Here is a 26,527-nt window from a genome sequence, read left to right on the forward strand (position 1 = left end):
AGCGGATTCGAGATTCCAGCTAATTAAAAAAAATCTGAAAGTATTAAGTAAGTGACGTCGGAACGGAAATGGCGGGAATTTACAACTCTGAACTTGATACATGACCTTGTCCGTACTGCGATGCACATTACGGTTCTACATCCCGGATCATCGTGCAGATTCCCCCTCTTTACCAATTTCAATTGCACCGGTAGAAATAATTTATGGTTTGTAATTTCAGGAGCAATATATACTACTGTTCCCGGTGATTTATAACCGTAATCGGTATACCCTTTAAACCAATTTGCTTTAGGTCACCTCTATTTCTTGTTGAATCGAACGCTATACGTATAGTTCAAAACTAATGCACTTGACAGAAGATCGAAAAAGCGAATATGTAGCATTAAATGAATTTTTTTTTCAATATTATTCGACTGTTTGTTCAGTCGTTATTCGGTGCAATTGAGAGAATCGATTGGTCAAAAAAAAAAACAATGCAAAGTTGAAACGAACAATTGTATTTGTAGCAATGAAGTAAATAATTGAAGCGATTCCAGTTTAAGAAAAAACGATTCAATTTGGAAAAATATTGCTATTTAAAAAGAAAGGGATAAAAAAATAGAAAGTAATTTCATAGCGCATGATGGCTTTTAATCCTTTGAGTTACACATGATTGTGCTAAGTCAGTTTTTGTAAAAAAACGTAGTATTCGATGGTTTTCAGGGTGACTAATTACGAATCTGAAATCAGATCTTGAAAATTCAATATGGTTGATCAAATATGGTGGACAGAATTTGCAAATTCGGTCAAAAAAACTCGATGCAGCGATTTTCATAGTCGCTGATTGGATTCGCTATACTGAATTTTCAAAATCGGATTTTAGATTCGTAATCAGCGATATCAAAAACCCCTGGATAGGATTTTTTCTCCGCTTTCGATCGAATTTGAAATTCTTGCTCGCCATATTGGATCCACCATCTTGAATTTCTCAAATCTGATTTCACATTCGTAATCAGCGACCCCAAAAGCTCGTGATTTATGTAAAACATGTACAAGTGTAGAGGAGTAACTGTCTCGGAAATAAATTATTCCGTCAATTTTCACAATTTTGTTCAATTAATTTGTTTCTAACAATAATAATTGACATTATATCGTAATAATTTCTCTCGAGTATACAACATTTGTTAGTATACTATCAGAAATAGCAAAAAAAATATGTTGGAAAGTTCTCTAAAAACACAGAAACTGGATATTAAAATAGGTGGTAAGAATACGTAGCGCTATGATTCAAAGGGTTAAACGTTTAATGCAAAACATGAGCAGAAACGTGAGTTTGACTTGCAGGAAATGTTTCGAGTGCACAGCCTGAGAATATAGCTGCTCATTCTCCCCGCTTGGCACGTGATTGAACTACATTAAACGACTGCGACGATCAGCGAAGCTCTCGCTAAACTGTCGGACACTGCTGCAATTTATAAATCGTCCTAAAGAGTTACATCCACTGACCTTGCTTCTTCCCACAGAAACAAGGCGGCGATAATTTCGCGTCACCAGTTTGACCGTCGTTTACAGAAAAGAACGGATTAATAGTTGTTATTATATTATATTATATTATACCATACCAGAGCCTCCGTCGCATGGCTAATTGACTTATTAATATGCAATCGAATTCCGTTTATTGTGCAACAATCGTTACTGGAGATCGGTTGATCAGAAACCCCTACTTTCTACTACTTAACTTTATTACAAGATATAATAGTCGTTGGATGTTGATTATTTAGCGAATTTTTATGTTCGTATGAAACTACAAGGATTCTCTGCGAAAATTCAAAAATAGAAACTTATGCAAAACTTATAAAGATAAGCTTCGATATCGTTGCTTCAAATTAAGTCGTTTCAAAATGCAGGTTAAAGGTTTGGTGGGATTCGTTCGATTTTACTGTAGAATTACTGTTCTTACTTAGAAGACTGTTTTCAAAAAATTGAACGAAACACTTCATTTTATTATAATGGCATCATTGAATGGTTCACATTACAACACATCGCACCGATATGCGATATTGATTATGATCAACAAACGGCAACACTCAATTAACTACTGTAAAAAAGGACAATCCGTTTCAGTGCCTTGGTAGAAAATAGTCTTTTGAATGAAATGAGACATCGTAGGAATGAAATCAAGCGAATCTACTGAGTTTTTGACAGTTTTGAAACGGCTGAAAGTGAAGTACAATTAAAATCTATGCTTTTGTTTTTGATTCTAGTATTTTATATTTCTGTATTTTTAAAGAGATCATCTTAGCTTGCGAACAGCGTTAATAATTCGATGAACACACTCAATCCATGACTATCTCGTAATAAAATTATAAAAAGTAAGATGATGATAACCGATGACACTAATTAGTGGTTATATAATTCATGAATAGATAACTGTACAAGTTATTCACGGCTAATTGGATAGCAAATATGATTAAATACTTATTAGGTATACAGAAATCTTTAACAGGTACTAATTACAATGTTGACTGAGTCATCATTGAATGCATTGTAATACGTCAAATTATTAAAAGAGATGGTAAATTCTTGCCCTAAGTAGTTAGGTACACCAAAACAACAACAGTTGGAGTAAAAAATTCCGAAACGTTCCCAATTTTCATCGTGAAAAACTTTTGGAATGAAGAAAAAGAAATGGGCTTTTTTACCGCTGTGTCAATTTCTCATTCGGTGTAACTTTAGAACAAAGAGGTAAGTGATAAAATAATCTTATGACGTAGCTACGATAAAAATGAAGGTGCTTCCCTAAAATTTATCATGCGTTTTAGAGTTTTAAACAAATTTCACTAGATTGTTAAGACTCTTGTATTTCGTGTCATGTGATGTCTTGTCGCTTTGTCCATTCGTTTTTCTGAACACAGAACTTTTCGAAATAGCTCTGGTGAGAACGTTTCTGATATGAAAAACGATGAATAATTCGTTGAAAAACTTTGCACAAAATTTTCTGTCAAGTTCGGCAATGGTCAGTACGAGAATAGCTTCAACAAACAGTGATTGCTTTTGAAAAAATACAGAAATTTTTCATTACACAATTCTCTGAGTGTCAATTTAAAAAATTCGTTCGAATTTCTCTTCGAATTTTGAACCCTGGAGAGTATTTTTTTTAAACTCTGTATCCATACGCGGAAAATTCTCTAAATTTCCAGACACTTGGAACGAAATGTTTTGAACGGCTGATATTTTTGAAGGAATTCTTTGCAGTGTGATTCCAAAAAATATAAATTTTCGAAACACGCACTCAAAAAAAAAAATATATATATAAATAAATAAAAAGACTAAAATGTTTTATTTATGAGTAACGGTAAAATAGTATTTTTCAGCGTATAAATGGTATTTTGTACAAAATTCTGCATTCTACGTTATATAGAAATTATGTCTTACAAATTTTAAGATTATACTGTGGATTAAGTACAAAATCAGAAGGCAAGTACGGAGCACAAAACGCAAAATGATTGAAAAAAAATATACTCGATATATCAGCTATATTAAAATCGAAAAAAACTACCAAATTATTGTTAGTACGTATAAGTAACTGATCAATCGACGAAATGTAGGGTAATATTTTTACGTTACTATCTGTTGAATTGTGTAATAATTCCATAAAGACGTATAACAGATCATATAAGTAATACAAGTGCGATAAGTGATAACCTCCTTAGTCTACCAGGTGAAAATTTTTGATTAGATAAAATGAAACAGCATGTGAAATCCATCATGATTAGGATTCAATGACCAGTTATTATCACGCTTGCAATGCCAAATTTAACGACGTAATATCTGATCATTTCGCGTAGTTGTAACCTACTTGTATAGTTGTTATATTAACCGTGCTGATAGTTGGTACGTTCAATTAGCCATGAATAAGCTATATTCGTGAACAGGACTTGTGACAAAGTAAACGTTGATAGCGAATAAAGGTCTTGTTTGCTTACCTTGTACTGTAAATCAATCAAGCAGCGTGCAAGAATTGTTCGTTTACATAGCGCAATACGTTGTAACGAGAAACGTCGCGGCAAGCTCATATCGTGTGCGCGTAACGCAGATATTTTAAAAATTATAACATCTTCCATATTTTACCAACTTCTTCTGTGATATTAATCGATTACAAACGTACATATTCCATGTATATTCAGACACGAATAATTGTCATCATCAATCATAAACTGCTTTGAATGTGTTGTCACGTGATAATACTAATTTGGAATAATTCGGTTAGTTCGATAGAAATCAAAAACTGTTGTGTTATTAACCTCGTACAGGACTCGCTCCCAAATACCTTCCGAATATCCGAAAGCTGATCAAACTGTTACAGAATCATTGGAATAATATTATTAGCGTATTTTGTTTTTTAAATAGCTGATTTTGCAATATAACCAATTTTCAGCTCAAAGTATTTTTGAGGTAATACAAAAAAAAAAAAATTATGATTCATCTTTGAGGAAGTTTTTTCAATTGGTTAATTGTTTTTTTCTTTTTTTTTTTTTTTAACGGTTTCTTCATTTTACTTAACAGCTGATTGTGAGCCGATTCATTCTCAACTGGTTGAGTATCACCCTCGCAATGTTGAACGCTGATTAAGAACGAGTCAGAAAACGGCGATACACATTTGGCAGACATTTGTTACCTTAACTCGAGTCATCGATATAATTTCGCACTGTTAGTGCGGAAAAAGATAAAAGCAAATCGCGATACGAAAGGGGATTTTTTGCCGTGAATCACGCGTTGTCGTGTTTGAAACTTAATAGTGAGTATTACGGATGACACAATCGCATTTCACGGACCAAACTATGCAGTGGTTACCTTATCGGATGACTATGACATAGAAAAAAAATTCCCACACATTTTACTACATTGTACAATCAATAATCGCAAGTCAAACTCTAAGAATATTGGGTTTCCGGTGCTATTTGTAGGTAAAAGACATGCGTCATTCAATGATAAATAGACCTTGAAGGAGGAATAGACCGTGCTTTGTTCAGCTGTAACGCAGCAAAATTGCTCTAAACCTTATTACAATAGATTAATTAGTTGATTATACAATATCAACAAAAGAAACATTTTTACTTCACAATTAACACTGGAATATATACCAACCTACTTCATTTTTTTCCCTCAATTATAGTTCCGTGCGAACGTTTACACAGTTTACCGTTCTAAATATGTATATTCCGATGAGAAGAAAAGATTGCTTTGACTAAAGAACGATCTGTTTACAGTGCTGAATTAAAAATATTTATCCTCATTCAACTTAATTCATGTGATCATACAACCAATTTTCCTCATGAATAATCATAAATATTCATTCATTCTTGAACAGAAATTTATTTGCATTCATGGGAAAAATATTGACATCGACAGTTTTAATCTTTGGCAAAAAAAAAAAAAAATCAGTACGAAGACTTCCGTTAGACATGTTACATTACAGATTTATAGCCTTCCATGGGGATTCGGTGCACCGATAGAAATTTTTAATTATGGCTACCGTAGAGTCCTTAGCTACTTAATTTTTTACTGTAATCGAAAAATATATATTTGGGTACGAAATGAATGTGAGTTGTTTAACTGTAACCAAAAACTATTCCGATAATTTCATGTCGGCGCAAAATTCAATTGACGTTAAGGCCTGATTTAACTAAAAAATACAGTAAATTAAATAAACAAATTCAATAGTAGCAATAACTAGAAAGTGTAGCATTGGCAGGTATAATAACACTGATTAGTTAGTTGCACCATATTCCCTGGTAGTTCGAACAATATTTAAGCGGTTATTGCAACGATAGCTATTTCACTAGAACTTGATGGCAGCCATAAAAAAAAATGAAAACGGGGAGTTTCACAGAATCTTTTCGCGAGGCAGACGCTAAGCGACGAACGAAACATTAGTATTGTCCTAGTAATTGTTGGACGAGAAACGAATGCTTACCGCCGCCACTCTTGTAACATAAATAGGGAAATCTCCAGACGTTGCCAAGGCCGACAGAGTAACCGATGCAAGCTAGAACAAATTGCACCTTGTTGGCCCAATGAGGCCTCTTTGGTTGCCTGTAATCCCCAGGATCTTCCGCATCCACGTCGTCGTAACTACTGCACGTCGAGAGGTCATCTTCAATGGGTCTGAAAGACAAGAGGAAATAGATAAAATCAAATTTTTCAACATTTTCCGTACTCAATGATTTCTTCTAATTTTTTTTTTTTTTTTTTTTTTTTACGAACCAACACTGACGTTGATTGTATTAAGACGATGTTATACTTGGTCTTTGACGACTGACAGTAAGCAAAATGTCACTTATTTTAACTATAATCAGAGACTACGCGTCACTGGCGTGAAAATGCCACAGGTAGCGCGATTCCACAGAAAATGTATTCCTACAACAAGTGCAGGTAATTTAATTATAGGAATATGTGTTTTAAGCATTATTCTTGGGTGAAACTAAATTTTTTTTGGATATTTTACCTTGACTTGCATGTACAATTACTTTATTCGCGATTTTTTCAAGTCAACTATGCACACTGTTAATAAACGAAATAAGTGATCTATTACTCTGTTGGTAAAGACTGTTTACAGATTTCTCTCGAGATACTCGAGTAAATTAATATGATTGCAAATATTTGGAATTACTCTTGAACGGAGGAGTAGAATGGAATTTCATTTCATCAATTAAAAAATTGTAAGATCACGATTATTGTGTTGAATACTTGTAAAATCTGAAAACAATTTCTTGTTTTACCGTCATACCGACAGAGTAAGTAAGTTCTTGTCACACTTCGATGAATTCTGTAGTATGCGCGACCTTTGACTAGTTGTGAATTGTTGAATGCAAACAGGAAAAATCTATTTTATTAATCTGTTTGTGCAGAATTCAAAAACTCGCACCAGGATATCCAATCCGTATTTAAAAATGAGTAGCTACAACATATTCCCGTTGAAACTGAATGTTCTGTCTCAAATAATATTTTGAGATTATATTTAGTTTGAAATCAACTACCTGAATTGCTTCATCATGAATTTTTATTCATTTGTTCTTCCTCCAAACTTGATCGATGGATAGATCAGAAATCGATCCTCGTACACCATAGTTGTAGATATACAGTTACATCGCGCCTCTTGTTACAGAAAAGAGCGTGACTTGTGATTTATGTACCTTGCACTCGTCAGCAGAAGAATCAAGTTGAGGTCTCGAATTAGGACAAGGGAAAACTTTCTGCTGGGTTAAACGAGTTTATAACTTTTACGTAATTCATATTTCAACGTGAAAAAACACAACCTTGACATTTTTCATCCAAGAAATCATGTTATTATTTATATAATTGCACAGCATATCCGAGGATTTCAATATGAATTAGTATTAGAGGTTGAATATCCTTGAAAGAACAATAAACTATATTATCAATCCCAAAGCTGGGAATTATTCAAATACCATTCCAACTTTTTTACTCGAGATAGTTTCCGATGGCATTTGTACTAATGCCAATAGTTCGTTTCACCCAAAAGAACGACGAGATATATTGATCGAAACACATGTAATATATCTAATGTGGAATTGGCGAGAAAAAATTTTGGATTCGTGAAGAGTATGCTGTAGTACAACCTATCACTGAGGTGAAAATACCGGATATAGCACAATTTTACAAGCGATACTAAACAAACATATCGAAATATTTCTTTGTTTTATGCCAGAATAATGCCAGGAAACTTATTGCTGCAAACAGTGGTAATTCAATTACACAAATACATTGTCTGTCCATTGTTATTACGTTAGACAGATGCTTTTTTTACACGGTTGTGTGGCATTTTCACGTTACGGGCTGATGATATAGTCGTTCGATTGATTAACTTTTTACTCGGTCGGTAAGTACTGACAATGAGTAATACAGCATCTTCTCAAAAATGTCAAACTTTGAAAATTTATTTGCAATGTTGGGACCGACTGTATCGTATCTTATGCGCGATATTTTTACCACAGAATCATTTACGGAGACTGCGAGCAGCCCGTAGGAAAATATAGGGTACGGTGTTAGGTATACAAAGTACAGAGCAAGTAAGAACAACACGCGCGGTTCTCGCTTGTTGCACTATTTGTCTTCACCAAGGCCTCCCTGTCTCATCCATACGATGTATATACGTTAGTTGAAGTGACATTCACAGAGACGTGATATAATATGCAGCATTCCGTAATATGTAATCGTTGTATCATACATGTAACGTATAGCTAATATTATTTTCATTTCCAAACCAACTGTATCACTCGGTAGAATGTGCACCGTTTGTTTATCCATTCGCACATGCGAATTTATGCACATTTGTCGTGCGACAGAAAACGTCGTCTTCCGTTATGTTTATGGTAGATATTCTATGCAAACCTGGTTTGTAGCGCGGCGATACGATCGAAACAAAAATTGAAATTTTTGAAACGGATATGTACGCTGAGAAAAATTTCATTTTTCATAGTAGCTAGAATAATTCAGTAAAACAGGTATCGTTAAAAAAACTGTTTGGATATTGTTGGAATTACGAAAAACGAGGTACGCTTAATCATTTTGCGCTATCGTCGATTCTTTTTTGGTAATTGCAACGCAAAATCATTTCGTTCGGTTTACTCTACTTTTTTAGTTAAATAAGGCTTTAACGTCAATTTATTGTCGCACAAGGATTAAACTTTGGCAACAGTTACAAGAAAATATAGTAACAGTGATCGTAATGAGAAAGAATAGTAACGGATACTAGACTTTCTGGTAATAGCTACAAGTCTAATTTTCATTTTGTACCTGGAACTATATTTTTCGATTGTGGTAAAAAATGAAAATAGTCAAGGACCGAACGGTAACCGGAACTAAAAATTTCTCTCAGTGTGCAGGCGAATAATTTGGTTTCTACAAGGATCTCAGTCTTTATTTATTTCTCGGTGAAACTTGCGTTTGGATTCGCCAGAATTGCATAAAAATCAGAAAATTTTACATCTACAAACGTTATATCTATTTGAACCGGTGTGCAAAACTTTACTTGTCGTAATTACTAGAGAATTCTAGTGGCATAAGTAATTATGAAGTGTAATTACAGTTACCAATACTTATACATCTTCCGGTTACAGCTACAAAACTGATTTTCATTTTGTATACCAAGATGCATTTGTTATTCTTCAGTGATGGTAAAAAATGGTAATAATTGAGGACTGTACAGTAACCACAACTAGAATTTTCTAGTAACTCTAAGCAACATAATGCAACGAAATACCCTAAAAGTCGCTGTAGTCGCGAACTGAGAGAAATTTTTAGTTCCGGTTACCGCTCAGTCCTTAACTATTTTCATTTTTTACCACAATCGAAAAATATAGTCCCAGGTACAAAATGAAAATTAGACTTGTAGCTATTACCAGAAAGTCCAGTATCCGTTACTATTCTTTCTCATTACGATCACTGTTACCATATTTTTTTCCAACTGTTGCGAATATTTAATGCTTGTCCGACAATAAATTGACGTTAAAGCCTTATTTAACTAAAAAAGTAGAGTAAACCGAACGAAATGATTTTGCGTTGCAATTACCAAAAAAGGATCGACGATAGCGCAAAATGGTTAGGCGTACCTCGTTTTTCGTAATTCCAACAATATCCAAACAGTTTTTTTAACGATACCTGTTTCACTGAATTTTTCTAGTTACTATAAAAAATGAAATTTTGCTCGGTGCGTATAAAAATATCGACATTTTGAAAAATGTGCAATAAAAAACGGTGCTTTTGTCTTTTACTATAACCCCGACTATGTACTTATTTCCTGGGTCATATTGGCGGAGAGAACGTTAATAGGTTGTTAAGTTAAGTTGAAATGCTCCGTGTATGCACGTATGTATTATACGTACATATAGAAGGTCCTCTCACGTATCCACGTTCAAGCGTGCATGCGCAAAGTAGTACATCAGCACTAGTTAGCGAAGTATATAATGAAAATTGCCGGAAATTATATTTTATTACTCTTTTCCATCGTGGTAATTGTATATACGGTGTTTATTCTTTCATTCTTCCTATTTCTTCTTGCTCCTGCGTTACCGCATGAAACACGATCCCTTGTGGGGGGGGTCCCGCAAATCTGCGGTTACCCGCTTAATTCTGCAGCATTTATGTTTGAAGATTCACGTAACTTGATATTTCCTCTGAAATGTGGATCACGTATTCTTTGACTTGTGTATTTCATTTGTAGGGTTATTTATTGTACACTTTCCTCGCCGAATGATGGACTTGCATTGTTTTATTGTCACACTTTCTTTCCTAAGCGAGAATCCAATGACTGGAATCTCGAAAGGATAAACGCTATTGAATTTACTCTTCCGTGCAGCGGTTCACATTATACAAAATCACAAAGTGTTTGCTTTATGAAACGCTGAGGTGAAAAAGAAGAGATTTAATAACAATAGAACAAACTCACGCGCTTAATATGAGGATGAAATTTTTTGACCGATAGTTAACTGAAACTGTCTCACACATTTTTTTAAACCTGTCTTCCTCCCTGATTCACAGACTAAAATCAACTGAAGAGATGTCAGTGTGTAATGTCTTCTAATTTGGACACCTTATCGCAAATTATATCACAAGCTTGGTGAAATGCCACAGTAAACTCCAAAGCCTTGTTATATATTTCGCTTTTACTGTTCCATAAAAATGACGCGTATGTGACTTTATACGTCATACTCATTTACAATCAGTTTGACCATCAGAGCATCACACAGTTCAACAAGGTTGTATTATAAAAATTGTAAAATCCGATTAACTGAATAGTCGGTAAAAAAAGAGGTTTCTTTTCTTATTTTGCAATTCTTACATCAAATTTCTCCAACACGTGTCAATATATTCCTTGATTATGAATCTTACAATTGCGAGTAAATATTATACAATGTGTTAGGCAACACGTTAATGGATTTGAATAGTTTTTGTCGATAAATCAAACATTTTTTCATATAGTCACCTTGATCCTTTTATAGACGAGGGGAGAATTTTTGCAGGTACGAATTGTAGACCGAATAAAAATTCTAAAATCACGGTTGTGTTTTTTCAATAAAACTCTGTCCAGCTGTAAACATTATCCGACTCAGGATTGACGCACGCGAGGACTCGATTCTTCGGTGCGGACAAGCAGGTTGTTTTAGGTTTAAACGGCTCGTTCTAAAATGCCAATTACCCACTTACGTGTCTGGAACGATACGCTTGAATTGTAAGTCCTGGATGATCAGGCCTCTCTTGGTCGCTCGGAAGCTAGAGCCTCGCTGCATTTTTAAATACCGCTCAATTCGCACTGTGTTGGTAGAAACAGTGACCGCATGGCAATTAAAACGATTGGAATGGACTACTTATTTCGAAAAAATTGACGAAAGCACGGCAAAAAATTAACTTTTATGCTAGTAACTAAATTCAAGGAAACGTTTCGCCAGTTTTTTCACACGAACGTTAGATTATCGAAATCGGTCACCAACTGAACTCTCCTCTCGGGAGCTCACAGATATTATATAAGAACGCTGACCAATGAGCCATCTGCTGTACATACATATGAACAGACGGATATGTCAGGTGTGATTTACTTTTTTGATTAGCATCCGCCGCCCCTTTTCAGCGAAGTAAATATCCTTCGTTTCAAGTTTGTTTTGCTCTAAGCCGTGCTAATGGTCTCAATTGGTTTGGCAAACGTCTCGTGTTAGAGCACACAGTAGCTGGCTAAGACCCGGAATTAGCGGACACATTATATCTGGATCATATTTAGAAAAAGTATTTATGAAACTGAAGTAACTTTAACTTTACATCAAGACAATTTTCCACTGTGGTTACTATACAGTTCTCGAAATATTTGGGCTTTTTACCTTAATCGAAAAATACAGTTCTGGGTAAATAATGAAAATGTGTTTTTTAGCTGTAACCAGAAAATCTAATATATGTTACTATTCTGTACTATATTGTGATAATTTGATTTCGGTGCCGTGATAAATTTATGTTAAGGCTTTATTATAATAAACTAAAAAACGCAGCGAACTATAAAAAACAGTTTTAACGTTGCAGTAGCCAGGAAAATAGTATTGACAACTATAATCACGATAAATAGTTACTCGTAGCAAATTTCTGGATAATAATAACAATATTCAAACCGTTATTGTAACGACATCCAATTTACTATGATTTTTCGGTAATTGTAATTAATGAAAGTTTCTTTAAAGTGCCTGAAATACGAATTAGACTGTTACACGGATGCGGCCAGACAGCATAAAACTAATGTTTGTATAAAAATGTACATCTGATAACCAATGCGTAAACTTTAAAATCCGAAATTGTGTTCAAGTTTTCAAGTAATACTTCAACGTCTCAACGTCTCAACGTCTTTTAACATATTTCATTCAAGTTTGCATATGACAAAAGTCTCTAAACCGAATAGATCCCACGAAAGCTATTCTAAAGCCGGCTCTTGTATTCTGCAGAGCTGCTGTCACGACTATATTACTTTAAAGAAAACCCTCCAATACATTTGGATAATTGTCAATAGGTATTTGAATCTGTTTTCGGGCTCAATTCTGTATTTCGAATACTGAATTTTCTGACAGGGACCATTCAGATCAAAAGTTGGTAAGAAAGAAGAAATCATTGAACAATCTCCAGCAACGATATTCGTCCCAATGACGGTGAACTCTTATTGGCACAAATAACATCGTTAGAGATATTTTTAATTATTTTTTCTCTTCTGCTAATCTTTCATTCAGACGGCCCAACCAATGTATCTTAAACCGAACGTTCTATTCCGAAAATGTATTAACGTCTTCGAAAATAGTATAAAAATCAACAGAACACCAAAATCATACATTGCCTAACTTGTTATGATCAATAAAAAATGTTGACTAAAAATGTTTACGAGCACAAAATCACCTAAATTAACCAAATAATACAACTATAAACGATATATAAATTATATCACTTCTGAAATAATTTTCTTCCTTGTAGTGTTGAGAGACGACAGCGACAAAATAATTTTCGCGACACAGATGGATTTAATTTGTCACCGTCGAAGTTCGTCTATCCGTTTTACCGTGCTATTCGAATGGTGCTGATATAATATTATACTCAATATTAGCATTCGAATTACGCTGCGAAGCATTCGGGAGTAACGTAGACGGTACGCAACGGAACGATGACGAAATGAAACGGGCCTAACGCGTACGATAAACTCACCAGTGCTCCGCACCCTGATTTGCAAATATTTATCGCTCTTTGTCAATTCGATCAACTAAAAAATTTCAAATCGCATGCGAGCTGCAGCTCGGCTGGATGGTCAAAGCTGTAAATATACATGTTCAAGCAAAAAAGACAATACCTTAGCGTCGAACAATTGACAATATGCTGAAAAAACTTACAGTCGAGTCTACTATAAAACGACTGTATAAGACAATTCTTTCAGGGTCCTGAAATAAATTTTCGTTGTATAACAGTAACTTGATAAAATATTGTTACAGCGACTATTTTTTTTTTTTATACTTATTGTTAGTGGTATCGCATTGCCAAAGATAATCACGTAGTTAGTTGGATTAGGTACCGTTTGACTATAAAACGTTGTTGGCGCAACCCGTTTGCTGTAAAAAGTATGAGTAGAACCAATTACTTAATTTACTCAATCCAAATGGCGCTTGTGCTTCGGGCAAAAATATTTATTTTTCGAGCAACAATATACATGTTTGGATAGAGAATAATAATTCTTTAATTGAACCACGAAATCTTTTACTGTGTGAGCTTGGATTACTAGTCACGTGTCATATATAGCCGTGACTTCATGTGATCTACAGTACACTAGACTGCCAATTCTAAACTTTACACGAGGACGAATTCACTATTTTCCAAGTGACTTGAATTGGATTCATATCCGAATTGAAACCACGATTGCACTGCTCCTGATAGTTGATCCTTCTAGCTACAGAATATAACGTATGTGTATAACAGTCTTAAAAGATAATTTACGTATATTTTATAATTGTAACAAATATTTTCATATTCAACATATAGTTAACGCTGGCACTACTTTTCACCGTCCCTTCTTTAACTATGAAATATAATATGGATCTAGTTTTACCAGTCGATTTTACGGTCTGTATAGAATTATGGCGCACTTAACTATGCAGATATATAATTATATTTATGTGCTGAGGCAACTTCGGAATATCTCGCTAACAATCATGACAAATAGTAAATCAAACCGCAATGTCGTGTGTCACTGTAGTAAGGAGCGTATAGTGCTCACTACTGATATAAAATTTAGTAATCACGACTAATATGTTTCATAGTATTTTTAAAGTTAGGTCAATAACAGAATATCTGCAAATTCGATATTATACACGTGGTTCACGCCATTTGGAAATAAGAAATACGGAATAATATAGATATCTATCATGAATGATTGATCTGAAGAATTAGAAAATAGTTGAATAGATCGTGCAACCCGTTCGATCATGCATTATCGGCAATTCGTCACAGTAACTTCTTCGTATGATAATCGCTGAATGTATTTCTCGCAGTCGAAGAATTGTGAGTAACACAAAGTGTCTGACGATATTTCTGGTAAATCGAAACACTGCATGCGTTAACTTATTTAATCAGCCATTATCACGAAAATCTATCAGAGTTCGTTATCAGGACAAGAGGTTTTTCATGCTTGATTTCCTCATACACCAATAATATTCGGAACTTAAAAAACGTACGATTCATGAATGTTTGATCGTAGTCAGTCGATTCAAACTTCGTCATTAGCCTTCCATGTGTTGCATAAGAAATTTTCCATGAGATATTTGTATTGTGTTTTAGTTAGTCATCCTTCTCTGACAAATATTACAAGTCCTTCATCTCAATATACGCAAAGTCTATATGTCCTTGAGATATAGTTGTCACGATTATTAATTCTTTTTCTTTGCGAATGGAAGATCCGAAAACATATTTTTGGGTATGAATAAACGAATAGTCGCGTGGTCACGACATATATAAGTAATAAAAATATAAGTAATATAATTTTCGTTAGTCGAATCAAAGTTTTCCGCGTGTCAAGAGTCAAGTGCCTCCTTCAAAGGATGGAAAAATGTTTTATCGGAAAATCGCCAGCTACGGTTTAAGCGAAATAAGTTCTGGTTTCGAGGAACTAGAGTTGGATGAACATAATCCGTTGGGCCACAGAGAGGACCCGGGCAGAGTTTCTGCCTTCGGCCAATGCGACGCCGCGACGCGTCGGTGAAAGTCCGAGTAATGCATAACGGCCGTATCCTGTTGTCCTTCCCTTTGTTTAACCACGCACATCATGTGTGTGTGTGTGTAAGAAGGTGCAAATGAAAAGCACGCTCGAAACTTTTCGAACATCCGCGCAAATCGATATTTCGGAATAAATAATCTGTAATCTGTACTTTGATATATATATATATATATATATATACAATGTGGATTCCTGACGACAGGATGATCCGTCCTCTGCTACTATCGTTTAACGCGCGTTCGCCAGGGCGACCAACCGTCGTGAACGTAACCTCAAAAATTTTGAAACTTGACGCTAGCAATTGTGTTCAACACCGTCGGGTGTGAAAATTTTATATCTGCATAAGTCGCGGAGATCTGTCGTTTAAATTTATGTTTAGTCGTAGTTGTCATAGCAAACAACTGTTCTCGGATTGTAGAGCATGCGCGTTAAACTATATAGCAGACGTCGGACCATTTTGATCTTAGCAATTCGCACTGTATTTATACAGGATGTCCCATTTTAACTTACACAGCTGAATAAGTGAAAAAATTGCAAGTCAATCAAAAAATGTTGCAAACAAAAATTGTTCGGTATCGAGGGGCTGACCCAACTATGACCTTGTCTTTGGCATTGGCCTTTTTTTTTTCAAACTTACCCGAAGGTCAACTTGTGTTTTCCAAATAAAAACCCCTAATTTTGACTTCGTATTTCGAAAGAAAAAGAAATTTTACGTTCAAATGAGTATCAGTGTTATGAGTCAACGTGACCTCTAGGGGTCCTGTCAAGGTTAAATTTTGAGAAATGGAGCCGTAATGGCCCTCTACGTTCTCGTCATCGGCTCCGGAAGTGCTTACATGTGGCAGGAGAAAATATGCGCGAGTAAACATCGCAGAGAAGGGGTCTCCTTATTAATAAATCTTTCACTCTGTACGGACTTGTGCCTTAGGTAAATGGCCGAGTGATGCGATTCGCCATTTGTACCTTATGGAGTGCCACAGGACTTCAAGGGATTTCACGGGATTTGAAGGGTTTCATACAATTTTATAAGAGTAGGGCAAACTATACATATATATCAACAATTCGTGAAAAGATGTTATGTTAAAAACGATCGAAATGATTGGAGTCTGGTGTTTCCCATCCGATTCTCGTGTTTCCGGATTCATTCTTCTCGCTCACCAGATCCCCACAAATTGTTTTCAAACTATTTGAGATGTTTTACATTACAGTATAGTTACAACGCGCTAATCTGTTCACCATACTTACAAAAAATCTGTTCTTATTCACTCTACAATGGAGATTCCTATATGATTTTTTTTTTCAGATGACCTCGGAAAATCTGCATGGACAATAAAATAAGGCAAAAAATTAGACTTGGACCAAATGAACAAGAATTCGATAAGGTTGAACTTTTTAATTGTAAAACCTTTTTCCAAATTGTGGATATCTTATCTTGTGTCGTTCAAATTTGTTGATTTGTTAATGTTGATTCATTCGCGTATCAGAAGTACTCGAATTTCATTAGAAACACTCAACCTTTCAACATATCACTGAGCTTCAGCCCGATTGCTAACAAGACGACACACTCGGCGTCGACTTCTCTGATTGGTCAGTATAGTAAACGCGTGTAATCTCCTAGATTTGACGAATTGTAATACAAGGGATTGACACTGTCATGGTTGTACACTCAGTTATATCATGGCGCATTGAGTGAAGTTTATCGTAACGAATCCCACTTATCGGTGCGCGATTTGCAAATGTCAAATCTTTGCAGAACTTTTCGTGAAATCGCAAGCATTTCAGATAAATAAAGTTATGTATACTCACAACTCATAAAATGCACAGAGTATTCTTGGGTGTACGTTAACCTACTCCATAGGTTAAACAAATTCCTGATATGCTTGAAATTCGTGAACATTCATTTGCACCAAAGTATTTAAACCTGCAGCTTGTACCGCACTGATGATATCGCAATATTTTTACACTGTGTACAACTTCCTCTACAAGTAGCACAGATTGACAATTTTGTAATTCAATTTGTGAATAATTTTTACTGAAAGACTTTGGAGAGAATGGGCTGTTTAAATTTTCGTCTAAACGATCGTTCGGAATTTCAGGTACACGATTGCTGGTGTGGTTATTTAGCAGAAACACATACCTCAAATCAACTGAATTGATTACCGAAACCCGTTATAGTCATCGTGTAGCTTGGCTCAGTGAAATCATATTTGCTCAGGAACAGAGAAGTTAAAACAAGAGTTAAAACTTATTCTTTTTGCGTCGGTTCAAGTTCGCAAACATGATTCTGCAGGGAGTGAATACCCTCGATAGGATTGCAGTAACTTTGTTTAACTGCCTAGCAATTATGAAATGAACACTGTTGTTCGATGGAAAAATTAATGAGGTATATATCAAATGTTTCAATCAAAGAAGAAATACAATATTTTGTACATTTGCTACCGTTCCAAACAGGTAGTAAGTTCAACCATCTCTGTTCCGACAGACGGGAAATGAGAAAGATGCAGGTTCAAGAAGTTTTCTAGACCGTTGGGTCTACAACAAGGTAACAAGTATTTTATACTCTCAAGTCGGTTTTAGCATTATTCAAGTATTTGAGTTCTAATAGACAATCTCATCACCATCGGTGCTGAAATCAAAAGTTGGTTGGATTTTTAATAGAATCGTCAGAATATTTGGTTACTGACAAAACATGGACACAAGTAAATACCGCGCCATATGATGAACAGAGTGTCACGACTAAGATGTTGATTCATCTGTATACAGCTGTCATAATTGAACTATTTACTGAAGTACAGCTTGATTGGCATAAAAATACATTGGCAAACTGCGTATTCGATGTACCGAGAGGATCAATTTTTCTTCTTCCGTATGACTATATCCCGAAGACGATGTGCCAAGGTACTCTAAGTTTAGGTACTTCTGAGTTGTCTCAGCAGTTTCAAAAACTGTGACGCTTCTGTGATATTTGCTTTCTTCTCCATTAATGGCTATTATCACCGTCAGTCTATTTGGCCAATGTACTCTTTTTTATTAAATTTTTATTGTTTGTTTCAATTTCACTTATTTTCAAACGCTTTACTCACTCTGAATTTCACTAGATATCTTGTCAATGAAAATAATGATTTTTCCCGATACTGAAAGTTATTATAACTAACCTATTCTTGCTCTCTCATATAACTATTGCAGAAGTACGAAGGTAACCAGAGAAAATTACTTCAAATAATCCACCAGACTGTACAAATACAAAGTATAATTATATACACGAGTCAACACGAGGGTATTGATTCTAAAATTATCACATGCAAAGAAGTTTAAAACTCTTAATTCCAATATAATGAACACTCAATTTGTAATGGCAATACGCCGAATCACTAATACATATCACAATATATAATCAACACTCGAAAAATTAACCAATCATTATTTGGTCTTGCAATGCGGGAAAGAAGTTTATACGTCAACTATTTAAACTCCACCGAGTACCAAACAATTGCCGCACATTTTTATACCATGCTCTATTTTGTGAAATCGAATGCGATGTTCGATTTGCGAGATATTAATTTGGATTGAAAATATGTTCACTCACGGAATTCCAAAAGGATGATCAAAAATAAATGTCAATTAAGAATCAAATTTTTTTTTTGTTTTGATCTACAGTTTGAAGAGAGACGATTAAATGTTTGGCTGTTTTAAACATTGCTCACGTGCGAGCTTACGAGATAGCCTTGCTAATTTGACACAAGTCAGAAAGACAGCAGCAAGTTGTACGAAATAAGCATGAATTACCATGACAAAGCGAAGGATTCTGACAAAAAGTTAGCAACTAATATGATCTATAGTCGAACTTATGCTCGCATTATGTATAATACCGCACGACCGATGTAAGAATAAAGTTCATTAGATGCTCAAAAAGAAAAACGAGAAAGAGTCAGTAAGTAAGAATCTTCGTCGTCGAGAATCAATACAAGTAAGAGAATTGGTTTATGAAATTGTAGTTTTATACGTTCCCACTCAAAATCTTGATAAAATCAAAATAAGAATCCCCACTTACGCTAATGCCGTTGACTAACAATAAGATGGACTATCGTAACATTGTTCGTCTGAGAAAAAAGATATGAAATTGAAATTTGAGGACCTTAGAATGCACGTAAAACTTTTATCATCATCTCAGTAGAAATTTGTAGTAGATCTAGGTTTTCCACGTTCCCAAAAAATGGATGCTTGGCTGAAGAGCGGAAAAATTTATAAGAAAATTGGTTGCACAATTTCAGTCGGTATTTTTGTGAAATTAAATGCATTCGTATATTATGTCTGCACAAACTATTAAATTACTTGGCAACACCGACGTCTATGGATCCCCGAAAACTCGGTTATACACGTGACGACGTCTCTGATTGGGAGAATTAGCAAGCCATAGATGATGCAAAGAATAATAAGGTACCTATAGAATAACCTTTGCATTTTTGCAATTGATGTCAAGAGTTTGGGGCGAGCCAAGATTGATCAGCTCTTTAAAAAGCCTATTGGAATTTATTTGTTCTGAATTTTATTCACCGTAATACCTGTAACGTAGAACTATACAGCCTATGGAATTCAGAGATAAACTTTGATATGCTGCGTATGCGTAAGCTGTCGAATGTCGGATTCCCCTCAGCTTTAGAATAAGGCCGCAAAATAGCATGTTTCGACTTTAGACGGAGGCTTTCGCTAGCTTGCTCGACAATTACCACTGCTAAGATAATAGTACGGTTATGCAGTGCAGCGGTACGCATTGTGCATACAAAGAAGTAGGTATTTACGTTAATTCCATTTAATTATTAATGCTAATTGAACGGGTTAAACGAATCAAATTGTTTCAGTCATTGATTCGCAAACACGATACAACGATCTTCTCCAGTAAGTTAGCTTTATTCATATGTCAAGAATATGTTGATCCGATGTTTTTATATGTATTTCAAGATTAAGAGTCGGTGGACCAGTTATCTTTTACTTATCCTGGATGTATTTTTCCCTTAACCCCTTCGCAGTCTGTGACGCATAAGCGCGCAAAAAAAACAGAGCCGTGTCACCAGTATTTACCGCGCGTATCTACGCATTTAGATAAAACAATTTGTGCTCTTGCCATATTCTTAAAAAAAAAAATCCTGCCTGCAGTTTTCGAAGTCGATGAATTCAAATATAATATGAGAATTTTGAAATTCACAAATGCCGCAACGAAATTTGGCAAAATGGTTATTTGCTAATAAAAATGGGTATACCTAGACAAGCTTTCGAGCTTACCGAAACCAAAGATAATACAAGAATTTTTAAATTCTGCGATCATATTCGAATTTAGCGACCGCAATAATCATCGAATAACGATCTTCGCAGAAATTCGTACACCTGGGTTCTCGAGGTCGTTGAATCCGAATATGACATGAGAATTTCAAAATGCAAAATGATGGATCAATATATCGGATCAAAATTTTTGTCCAGGGAGAATAAATTCAGGGAGATTTATAAGAACAGTAGAATTCTTATCGAAAAGGGTACCTCCTACGAGTTATGGACATTGCAGAAATTTCGATACAATATTTGAACTCAGTGGCCTTAAAAACATTACACATCAATTGTCTCAAGAATCCGCGGCGACGTTTCGTGAAGTTCAGTCCGCCAATTCAGATCCGTTACTTTGAATGTTGAAGTTCTGATGTCATATTAGGATTCAGCGAGTGCGAAAACGGTGAAAACCGAGATTAACAGACGATCAGACAAACAGCTTTTTTCAAACACGGGATGCCGGTAAACCTAATTTTCGGTACACATCAATATGAGGTAAATTAAAAAAATGTATCATAGGCGAACATGTTTTCACTTACGTTGGAGGATGTACCATGTTGAGTAGTTCAGACGGGGAAGTAGGTACCCTGCGGATAGTTAGCTTACGACCGTCGGAAGATCCCATACCTATGGAAGCAAGGGATCGTATGGAAACGGAGTCTGGGAATGGTTTTCCCGACTGACTCGCGGCGTCGGAGAAAATTATCGAGGCCCAGCTGGTAGCCGGGTGATGATTGTGCTGATGATGGTCATCGGCGGCCGTGGATTTGAGGGATCGCATGCTCGGATAGCGATGCCGGCTGCCATGGAGTTCGATTCCTCGGGTTATTCGACCCCCGGCGCCGTGCGTTGAACCGTCCCGATACAAACGGGGCTCAGCCTCCAAGGCGGCAAGACGCGATTGCGGAATTCTCGCGGGTTGCTTGGCGTCGTGAACGCTGTCAATCGAGCTGTTCCCACTGCTCGATCGCTTTATGCCGTTGTTCGTCGAAGCTATGCTCGACATGCTCGCCGGTGTGACCATTATTTTGCGACTTCCAGAGCTGAGGAGGCGACCTCTTTCTCTTCCTTCGCTCGGCGAGTCCGAGTCCGGATCTTGCTGATGCTGGTGGATCGGCTGCAGACTCACGGCGTCTGGGTCAGCGTCTGAACCGTCCTCTTCCGGCATAGTGCTCATCTTTCGCATGTTGTTTTGTTTACCGATCACATTCAGCCGGTTGTTGTTGGCGTGTTGCTTGAGAAGACTGGCTTTGTTGTCGCTGATCATCGTTGCCCCGTTACCGTTTGAATTCGAGGACTCCATTTCTTAGTCTTTCATTTCAACACGAAATTAGCAATCTATGTCGGTTCCGGTGTAAGACGATATATTTATCTCGACGAGTAAACGGAAAAAAAAAACAAAAAACTACAATCTCGTTTATCAGAAGTATCAGCGCGGTGTTACGTATACGACGTCTCGCAGTAGCCTGCGTTTGACCAATCTCTCGACACTATCAAATATTCGAACACATGGCAATAATATTCCATACAAGTGAAAGATCGTATATTTTTTCTCGATAACGAGATTGCCGCTGTCGATCTAGTGCCGAATGAAGCAGGCTCGTCGTCACAATACGCGGCGATGCGGAGCGTCGATCGCTTGAGTCATGGCTCTCAATGGTGTAAAAGACATCATTACGCCCGTTACAGCACTCACCAACACTCACGTGTATGCCCGCCTACACCTGTCGACCTGATGGGAATCACCAACGGACCGTCAACCAACCACCCGGTAGTCGTCCGTCCAACTGACTGACTGACTGACTGACTGACTGACTGACTGACTGGCAGACAATGAATGACGGAGGAGAGCGTCGCGTTCTTCTCCCTCCGTTTCCCGTGCAATCCGGAGCAAGATAATGATATTATAAAGCGCGCCTGCGGCACCGTTTCCTCGTCCCGGCGAAGAGACGGACGCGATCGTAGCAATCAGCAGAGGCGACGAGGCCGCCGCCGTGCGCCAACCGCGCCTAACTAATAAATACAATATTCACCAGTTGCGTAGTTCCCTTTCCTACATGTTACAGAAGCGGGCATGCATGCATATCTGCGTGCGATCGACGGGCCCCAACGCTTCTTCCTTACCTCACTCCGCGCCAGCTCTACGAGTAGCGGTTGAACACCTCGTCTTCTTCGACTTCTCCGAAGTCGCTGGCTGCCGCCTCCTCGTACCCTCCGCGTCACCTTACTCACATTGCCTCCCGGTTAACGCCACCAAGCAACAGGTACTCGCAGCTCGCTCGGAAACACTTGTATGATTCTACGCATACGCACATGTGCTTCGTATCAACTTCGTATCTACTGGGTGTGTACGGAAATTTCGTTCGGTTGGCGAGACGTCGGTGTTGTTATTTTGAGAATATTTTAAATTTTTATACTAGCACGCTTGTATCGAGATAGAAGTTTTTGAAAGTACTGAGACTGCGAACGAAAATCTGTTGATTGATGCTCCGTTTCAAATCGCTTCATTACGGCGAAGAAATTTAGCAAATCATTTCGATTTTACTCTACGATGACTCGTTTAATTCAGAAGACTATTATCTACACAGTTACGGAAATGGTTTTTTTTTTTTATCGTGTCGCCATCGTTGAATTATTCATTTCACAACATTGCACCGATATTGATTGTGTTTAATAAGTAGCAATATTGAATTGACAACTGAAAATAAAAACGATCAATTTCAGTAACTTTGTAGGAAATTGTATTCTGAATAAAACGAACCATCGTACGGTGCAGTCGAGCGAATCTACTAGATTTTTAAACATTTTGAACCGAATGGAACGAAATATCGATATTTAAACTTTGATATGGAATTCTAGTATTTCCTTTATTTTGCATTTTCAAAGGAAACTCTGATAAAGTTCCGAAAAGCTCATACCTCTGATCAATTTGTAATTTAGTATAACCATGTATTTTGACTTGCTGATCACAAATACGATAGTTAAAATACCCGAAAATTTGATTTTCAAGTTCAAAACTCACAAGAACTGATTTTTAAAATGTTTTTCTATTTTTTTTTCGATAAGTTTTGATCATTTTACCATCATTGGGATTCCGTGTATACTAGCCGTGAAATATCGACTTAAATCCAAAAGGAATTCAGCCATGTGGTGAGATTATTATTTGGTAACTCCCGGAGTAAAGTATACTCGATCGTCACCGCAAATAATTCCACTGTTGCGTGCCGCAGCGTTTGTGTTCGATAGATATAATCACATATCGCTGTGTCGCGCAAGATATCATATGCGTGTACTGCAGATAACTTTGCCATTTCAATAAATTGTACACCTATACGAATTTCATCATGAATCCTTTTATAACATTTATAAGTGTGCCTATCCCAAAATTCTTGTAATTGAGCGCACACGGTATGTCACCTGAATTTATGCTGCCAATTGCATATTGACATCACGCCGAAAGAAAATTTTAGTTGTGGTTACTACACAATAACGGTCCTTGAGTACAGTAGAATCTTCCTAAACGCATACAATCGGGACCGGATTTAAACGAATATTTCCCCGCTTCTTCCACCAGCACCCAATTAATCCATGCGTATAGACCAGGGTGATACTGTACACGTTAGCTGAGTGCATTTTTATGTCTCCCGCCTAAAACCTTTCTAGCATTTTTACACGCAGCATCATCGTTAATCTTTTCTGTTTCACTCTTTTTTGCTGTATTCAAGTTCCAGATGTATTATAATGAGGAGTTACCATAAACCACATATGTAGTTTGAGGGGGGGGGGGGGCTTAGTTTGCGATACATGGTTTTATAATTGATGCATTCCAATTTCCAATTTATTACGTAATTGCAAATTGATCGGAACTATAGACTTTTCGGAACTTTATCCCAAGTTTTTGTGCCATGCACGTTGAAAAAAGACGTGAAATTGATGCTTTTAATGCTTATTACCTATTATGTCCAATGAATTCCTATCCTTTTACCTGATTGCCATACATTATCACATAAAAAAAATGTAAACTTGAGAATCATAATCTAATTATATCTAATCTGGCGTCCAACGAAACTCATTTACTAACTTTTATTAACTAACTTTGTTATTATTATTTTATTAAGTCTAACTTTTATTATTTGCTCTCACATAATTTTCAAAAAAATTCCCCGCAAAAAAAAAAACAAGCGTTTCGGGCACTTGAGCCCCAGTAAAATGGTGCCAAGATCAAGCAAGTGTTTGGAACAAGCTGATGGTTATTCAAACGAATTGACATTTGCCTTTGATTCCTCCTTAATTGCTCCCAATTGTTCTATTATTTTTGTTAACTACATCTGCGTGGCTTTAGAATAAATCGAGAAAACCCGATAAAAGACTTTCCGCGATGCAACCTCTGGCCGAATTCGATTTGATACATCGGCTAAACAAACGAATGGAGACATGAAAAATCTGATAAGTGCTACTAATTGATCTGGAACCACTCGTAATGTCTCCGCAAGATTCGTAATTTGTCAAGGGCTTAGTCACTAAAGCAGTAATTGTGTCACCCCTTACTGTAGTCATTTTGCAATCACTGTTATCACGTTCTAACCGTAAAATCGTCGCCAATCTAACACTAATTTTTTTAATTGTCATAATTTTTACTCATATCATAGCCATTGTGATTACAGTAATCATAAAATATTCAAAACCTTAACAATATGAAATTTGAAAACTACGCCTATACTACTTACGATTTTAAACATCGATTATCTCACCGGACCACGTGGCCGCCAGTCAATAGCCAGATCCAGATCAGCAGTCTTCGCTTCTTCAATCCGAACTGACGCGACGAACACACTATACATCACACCTCACTATAAACAATTTGGATTCTTCCGACTCTCCTCCGAGTAAATTAAGAGGCATTGATCAAATCACCCTCCGAGTTCCGTCACACAAGGTCCGGAACAATGGTTATAAACAAGGTGATCGTGCCCCACATCTGGTGCAGATATGTAACAAAATGGGAGGTAACGCGGGAAAAATCCATGCAATGAGCTTCGCAAAAACGCTCAAAAGTAATGGTCTTAACCCCTTTCCGTGCCATTTAATTCGACGAAACTCGGGCCCAATGGTAACTCGTGACTAACTCTCGCGACGTACCGATAGGAACTGACATTGCGACCGTTATATTACCATGTTTATGCCCACGAGCCTGGCTCGTGATGTTTATGTTTGGCCCGATTATCTGTTCACGAGCCTGGCTCGTCATATTCATGTTTGGGTCAAAATCTTCATCACGAGTCAGACTCGTTAAAGCACGGGAAAGGGTTAAAGACATCTCTAACATCAAGGTCTCGGGTATTAATCGCTGTAACATCTATTTCAAGAACGTCAAGGATGCTAATTTCCTCGTGGATTAAGGCATCGATAAATGTAATCCGGCCTTAGGGGCATGCATTTCCGACGGTTGCATTTTCAACAATGGACTGCCACATAGTCCGTACTGATAATATTGTGATGTGGCCAGGGCCTTTCTTCTGAACAATAAACAATAATAAAAAAGATTTGAATACTCGTTTGATTTCAAGGCATTACATGTATTACGATTTTAGAATAATGAGAATGAATATGATTATTTTCTTACCTGTATATCTCGACCAGAGCTACTCATATAACTCATAGACAAGCTCTCTGAAATACGTTGCAAGCAACGTATCAGTTACTGACGAAAAACGAAAGATTTTCTTCGTCATTCCTCTACTGTTGGTCTCATGCTCTTTTTAAAACGTAATTTGGCAAGAAGAATCGATTGCGCGCAGTCCGAATACGCCATCAGCTAGACTTCGTCTCACTTTTTTAATTTCTCCATTTTTTCACACTTCCAATTACAGATCCTACATTTTTAAATTCTTCGAATAAACATATAATTGAGATCCATTGATCTAA

At 36.5% G+C, this 26,527-nt stretch overlaps 1 protein-coding gene across 4 annotated transcripts in view; it reads right to left on the reverse strand.

The window, feature by feature from the left end:
* Positions 1 to 22,566, reverse strand: part of ine (inebriated) — a 34,973-nt gene extending 12,407 nt beyond the window's left edge. Inside the window, exons 1-2 of one of the 4 annotated variants that reach the window (XM_046619513.2) lie at positions 21,142 to 22,566; positions 5,957 to 6,147 (exon numbers count right to left, since the gene is read on the reverse strand). In XM_046619513.2, the coding sequence (XP_046475469.1) occupies positions 5,957 to 6,147; positions 21,142 to 21,905 (955 nt within the window). In that variant the 5' untranslated portion in view covers positions 21,906 to 22,566. Of the gene's footprint in view, positions 1 to 5,956; positions 6,148 to 10,450; positions 10,516 to 11,208; positions 11,479 to 21,141 lie in introns of those variants that run through there. The other 3 variants (XM_046619512.2, XM_046619514.2, XM_069134696.1) reach the window with 3 other exon arrangements.
* Between the last annotated feature and the right edge of the window lie 3,961 nt (positions 22,567 to 26,527).

Source organism: Neodiprion pinetum, chromosome 3 (genome assembly GCF_021155775.2).
Source record: "Neodiprion pinetum isolate iyNeoPine1 chromosome 3, iyNeoPine1.2, whole genome shotgun sequence".
Taxonomy (NCBI): domain Eukaryota; kingdom Metazoa; phylum Arthropoda; class Insecta; order Hymenoptera; family Diprionidae; genus Neodiprion; species Neodiprion pinetum.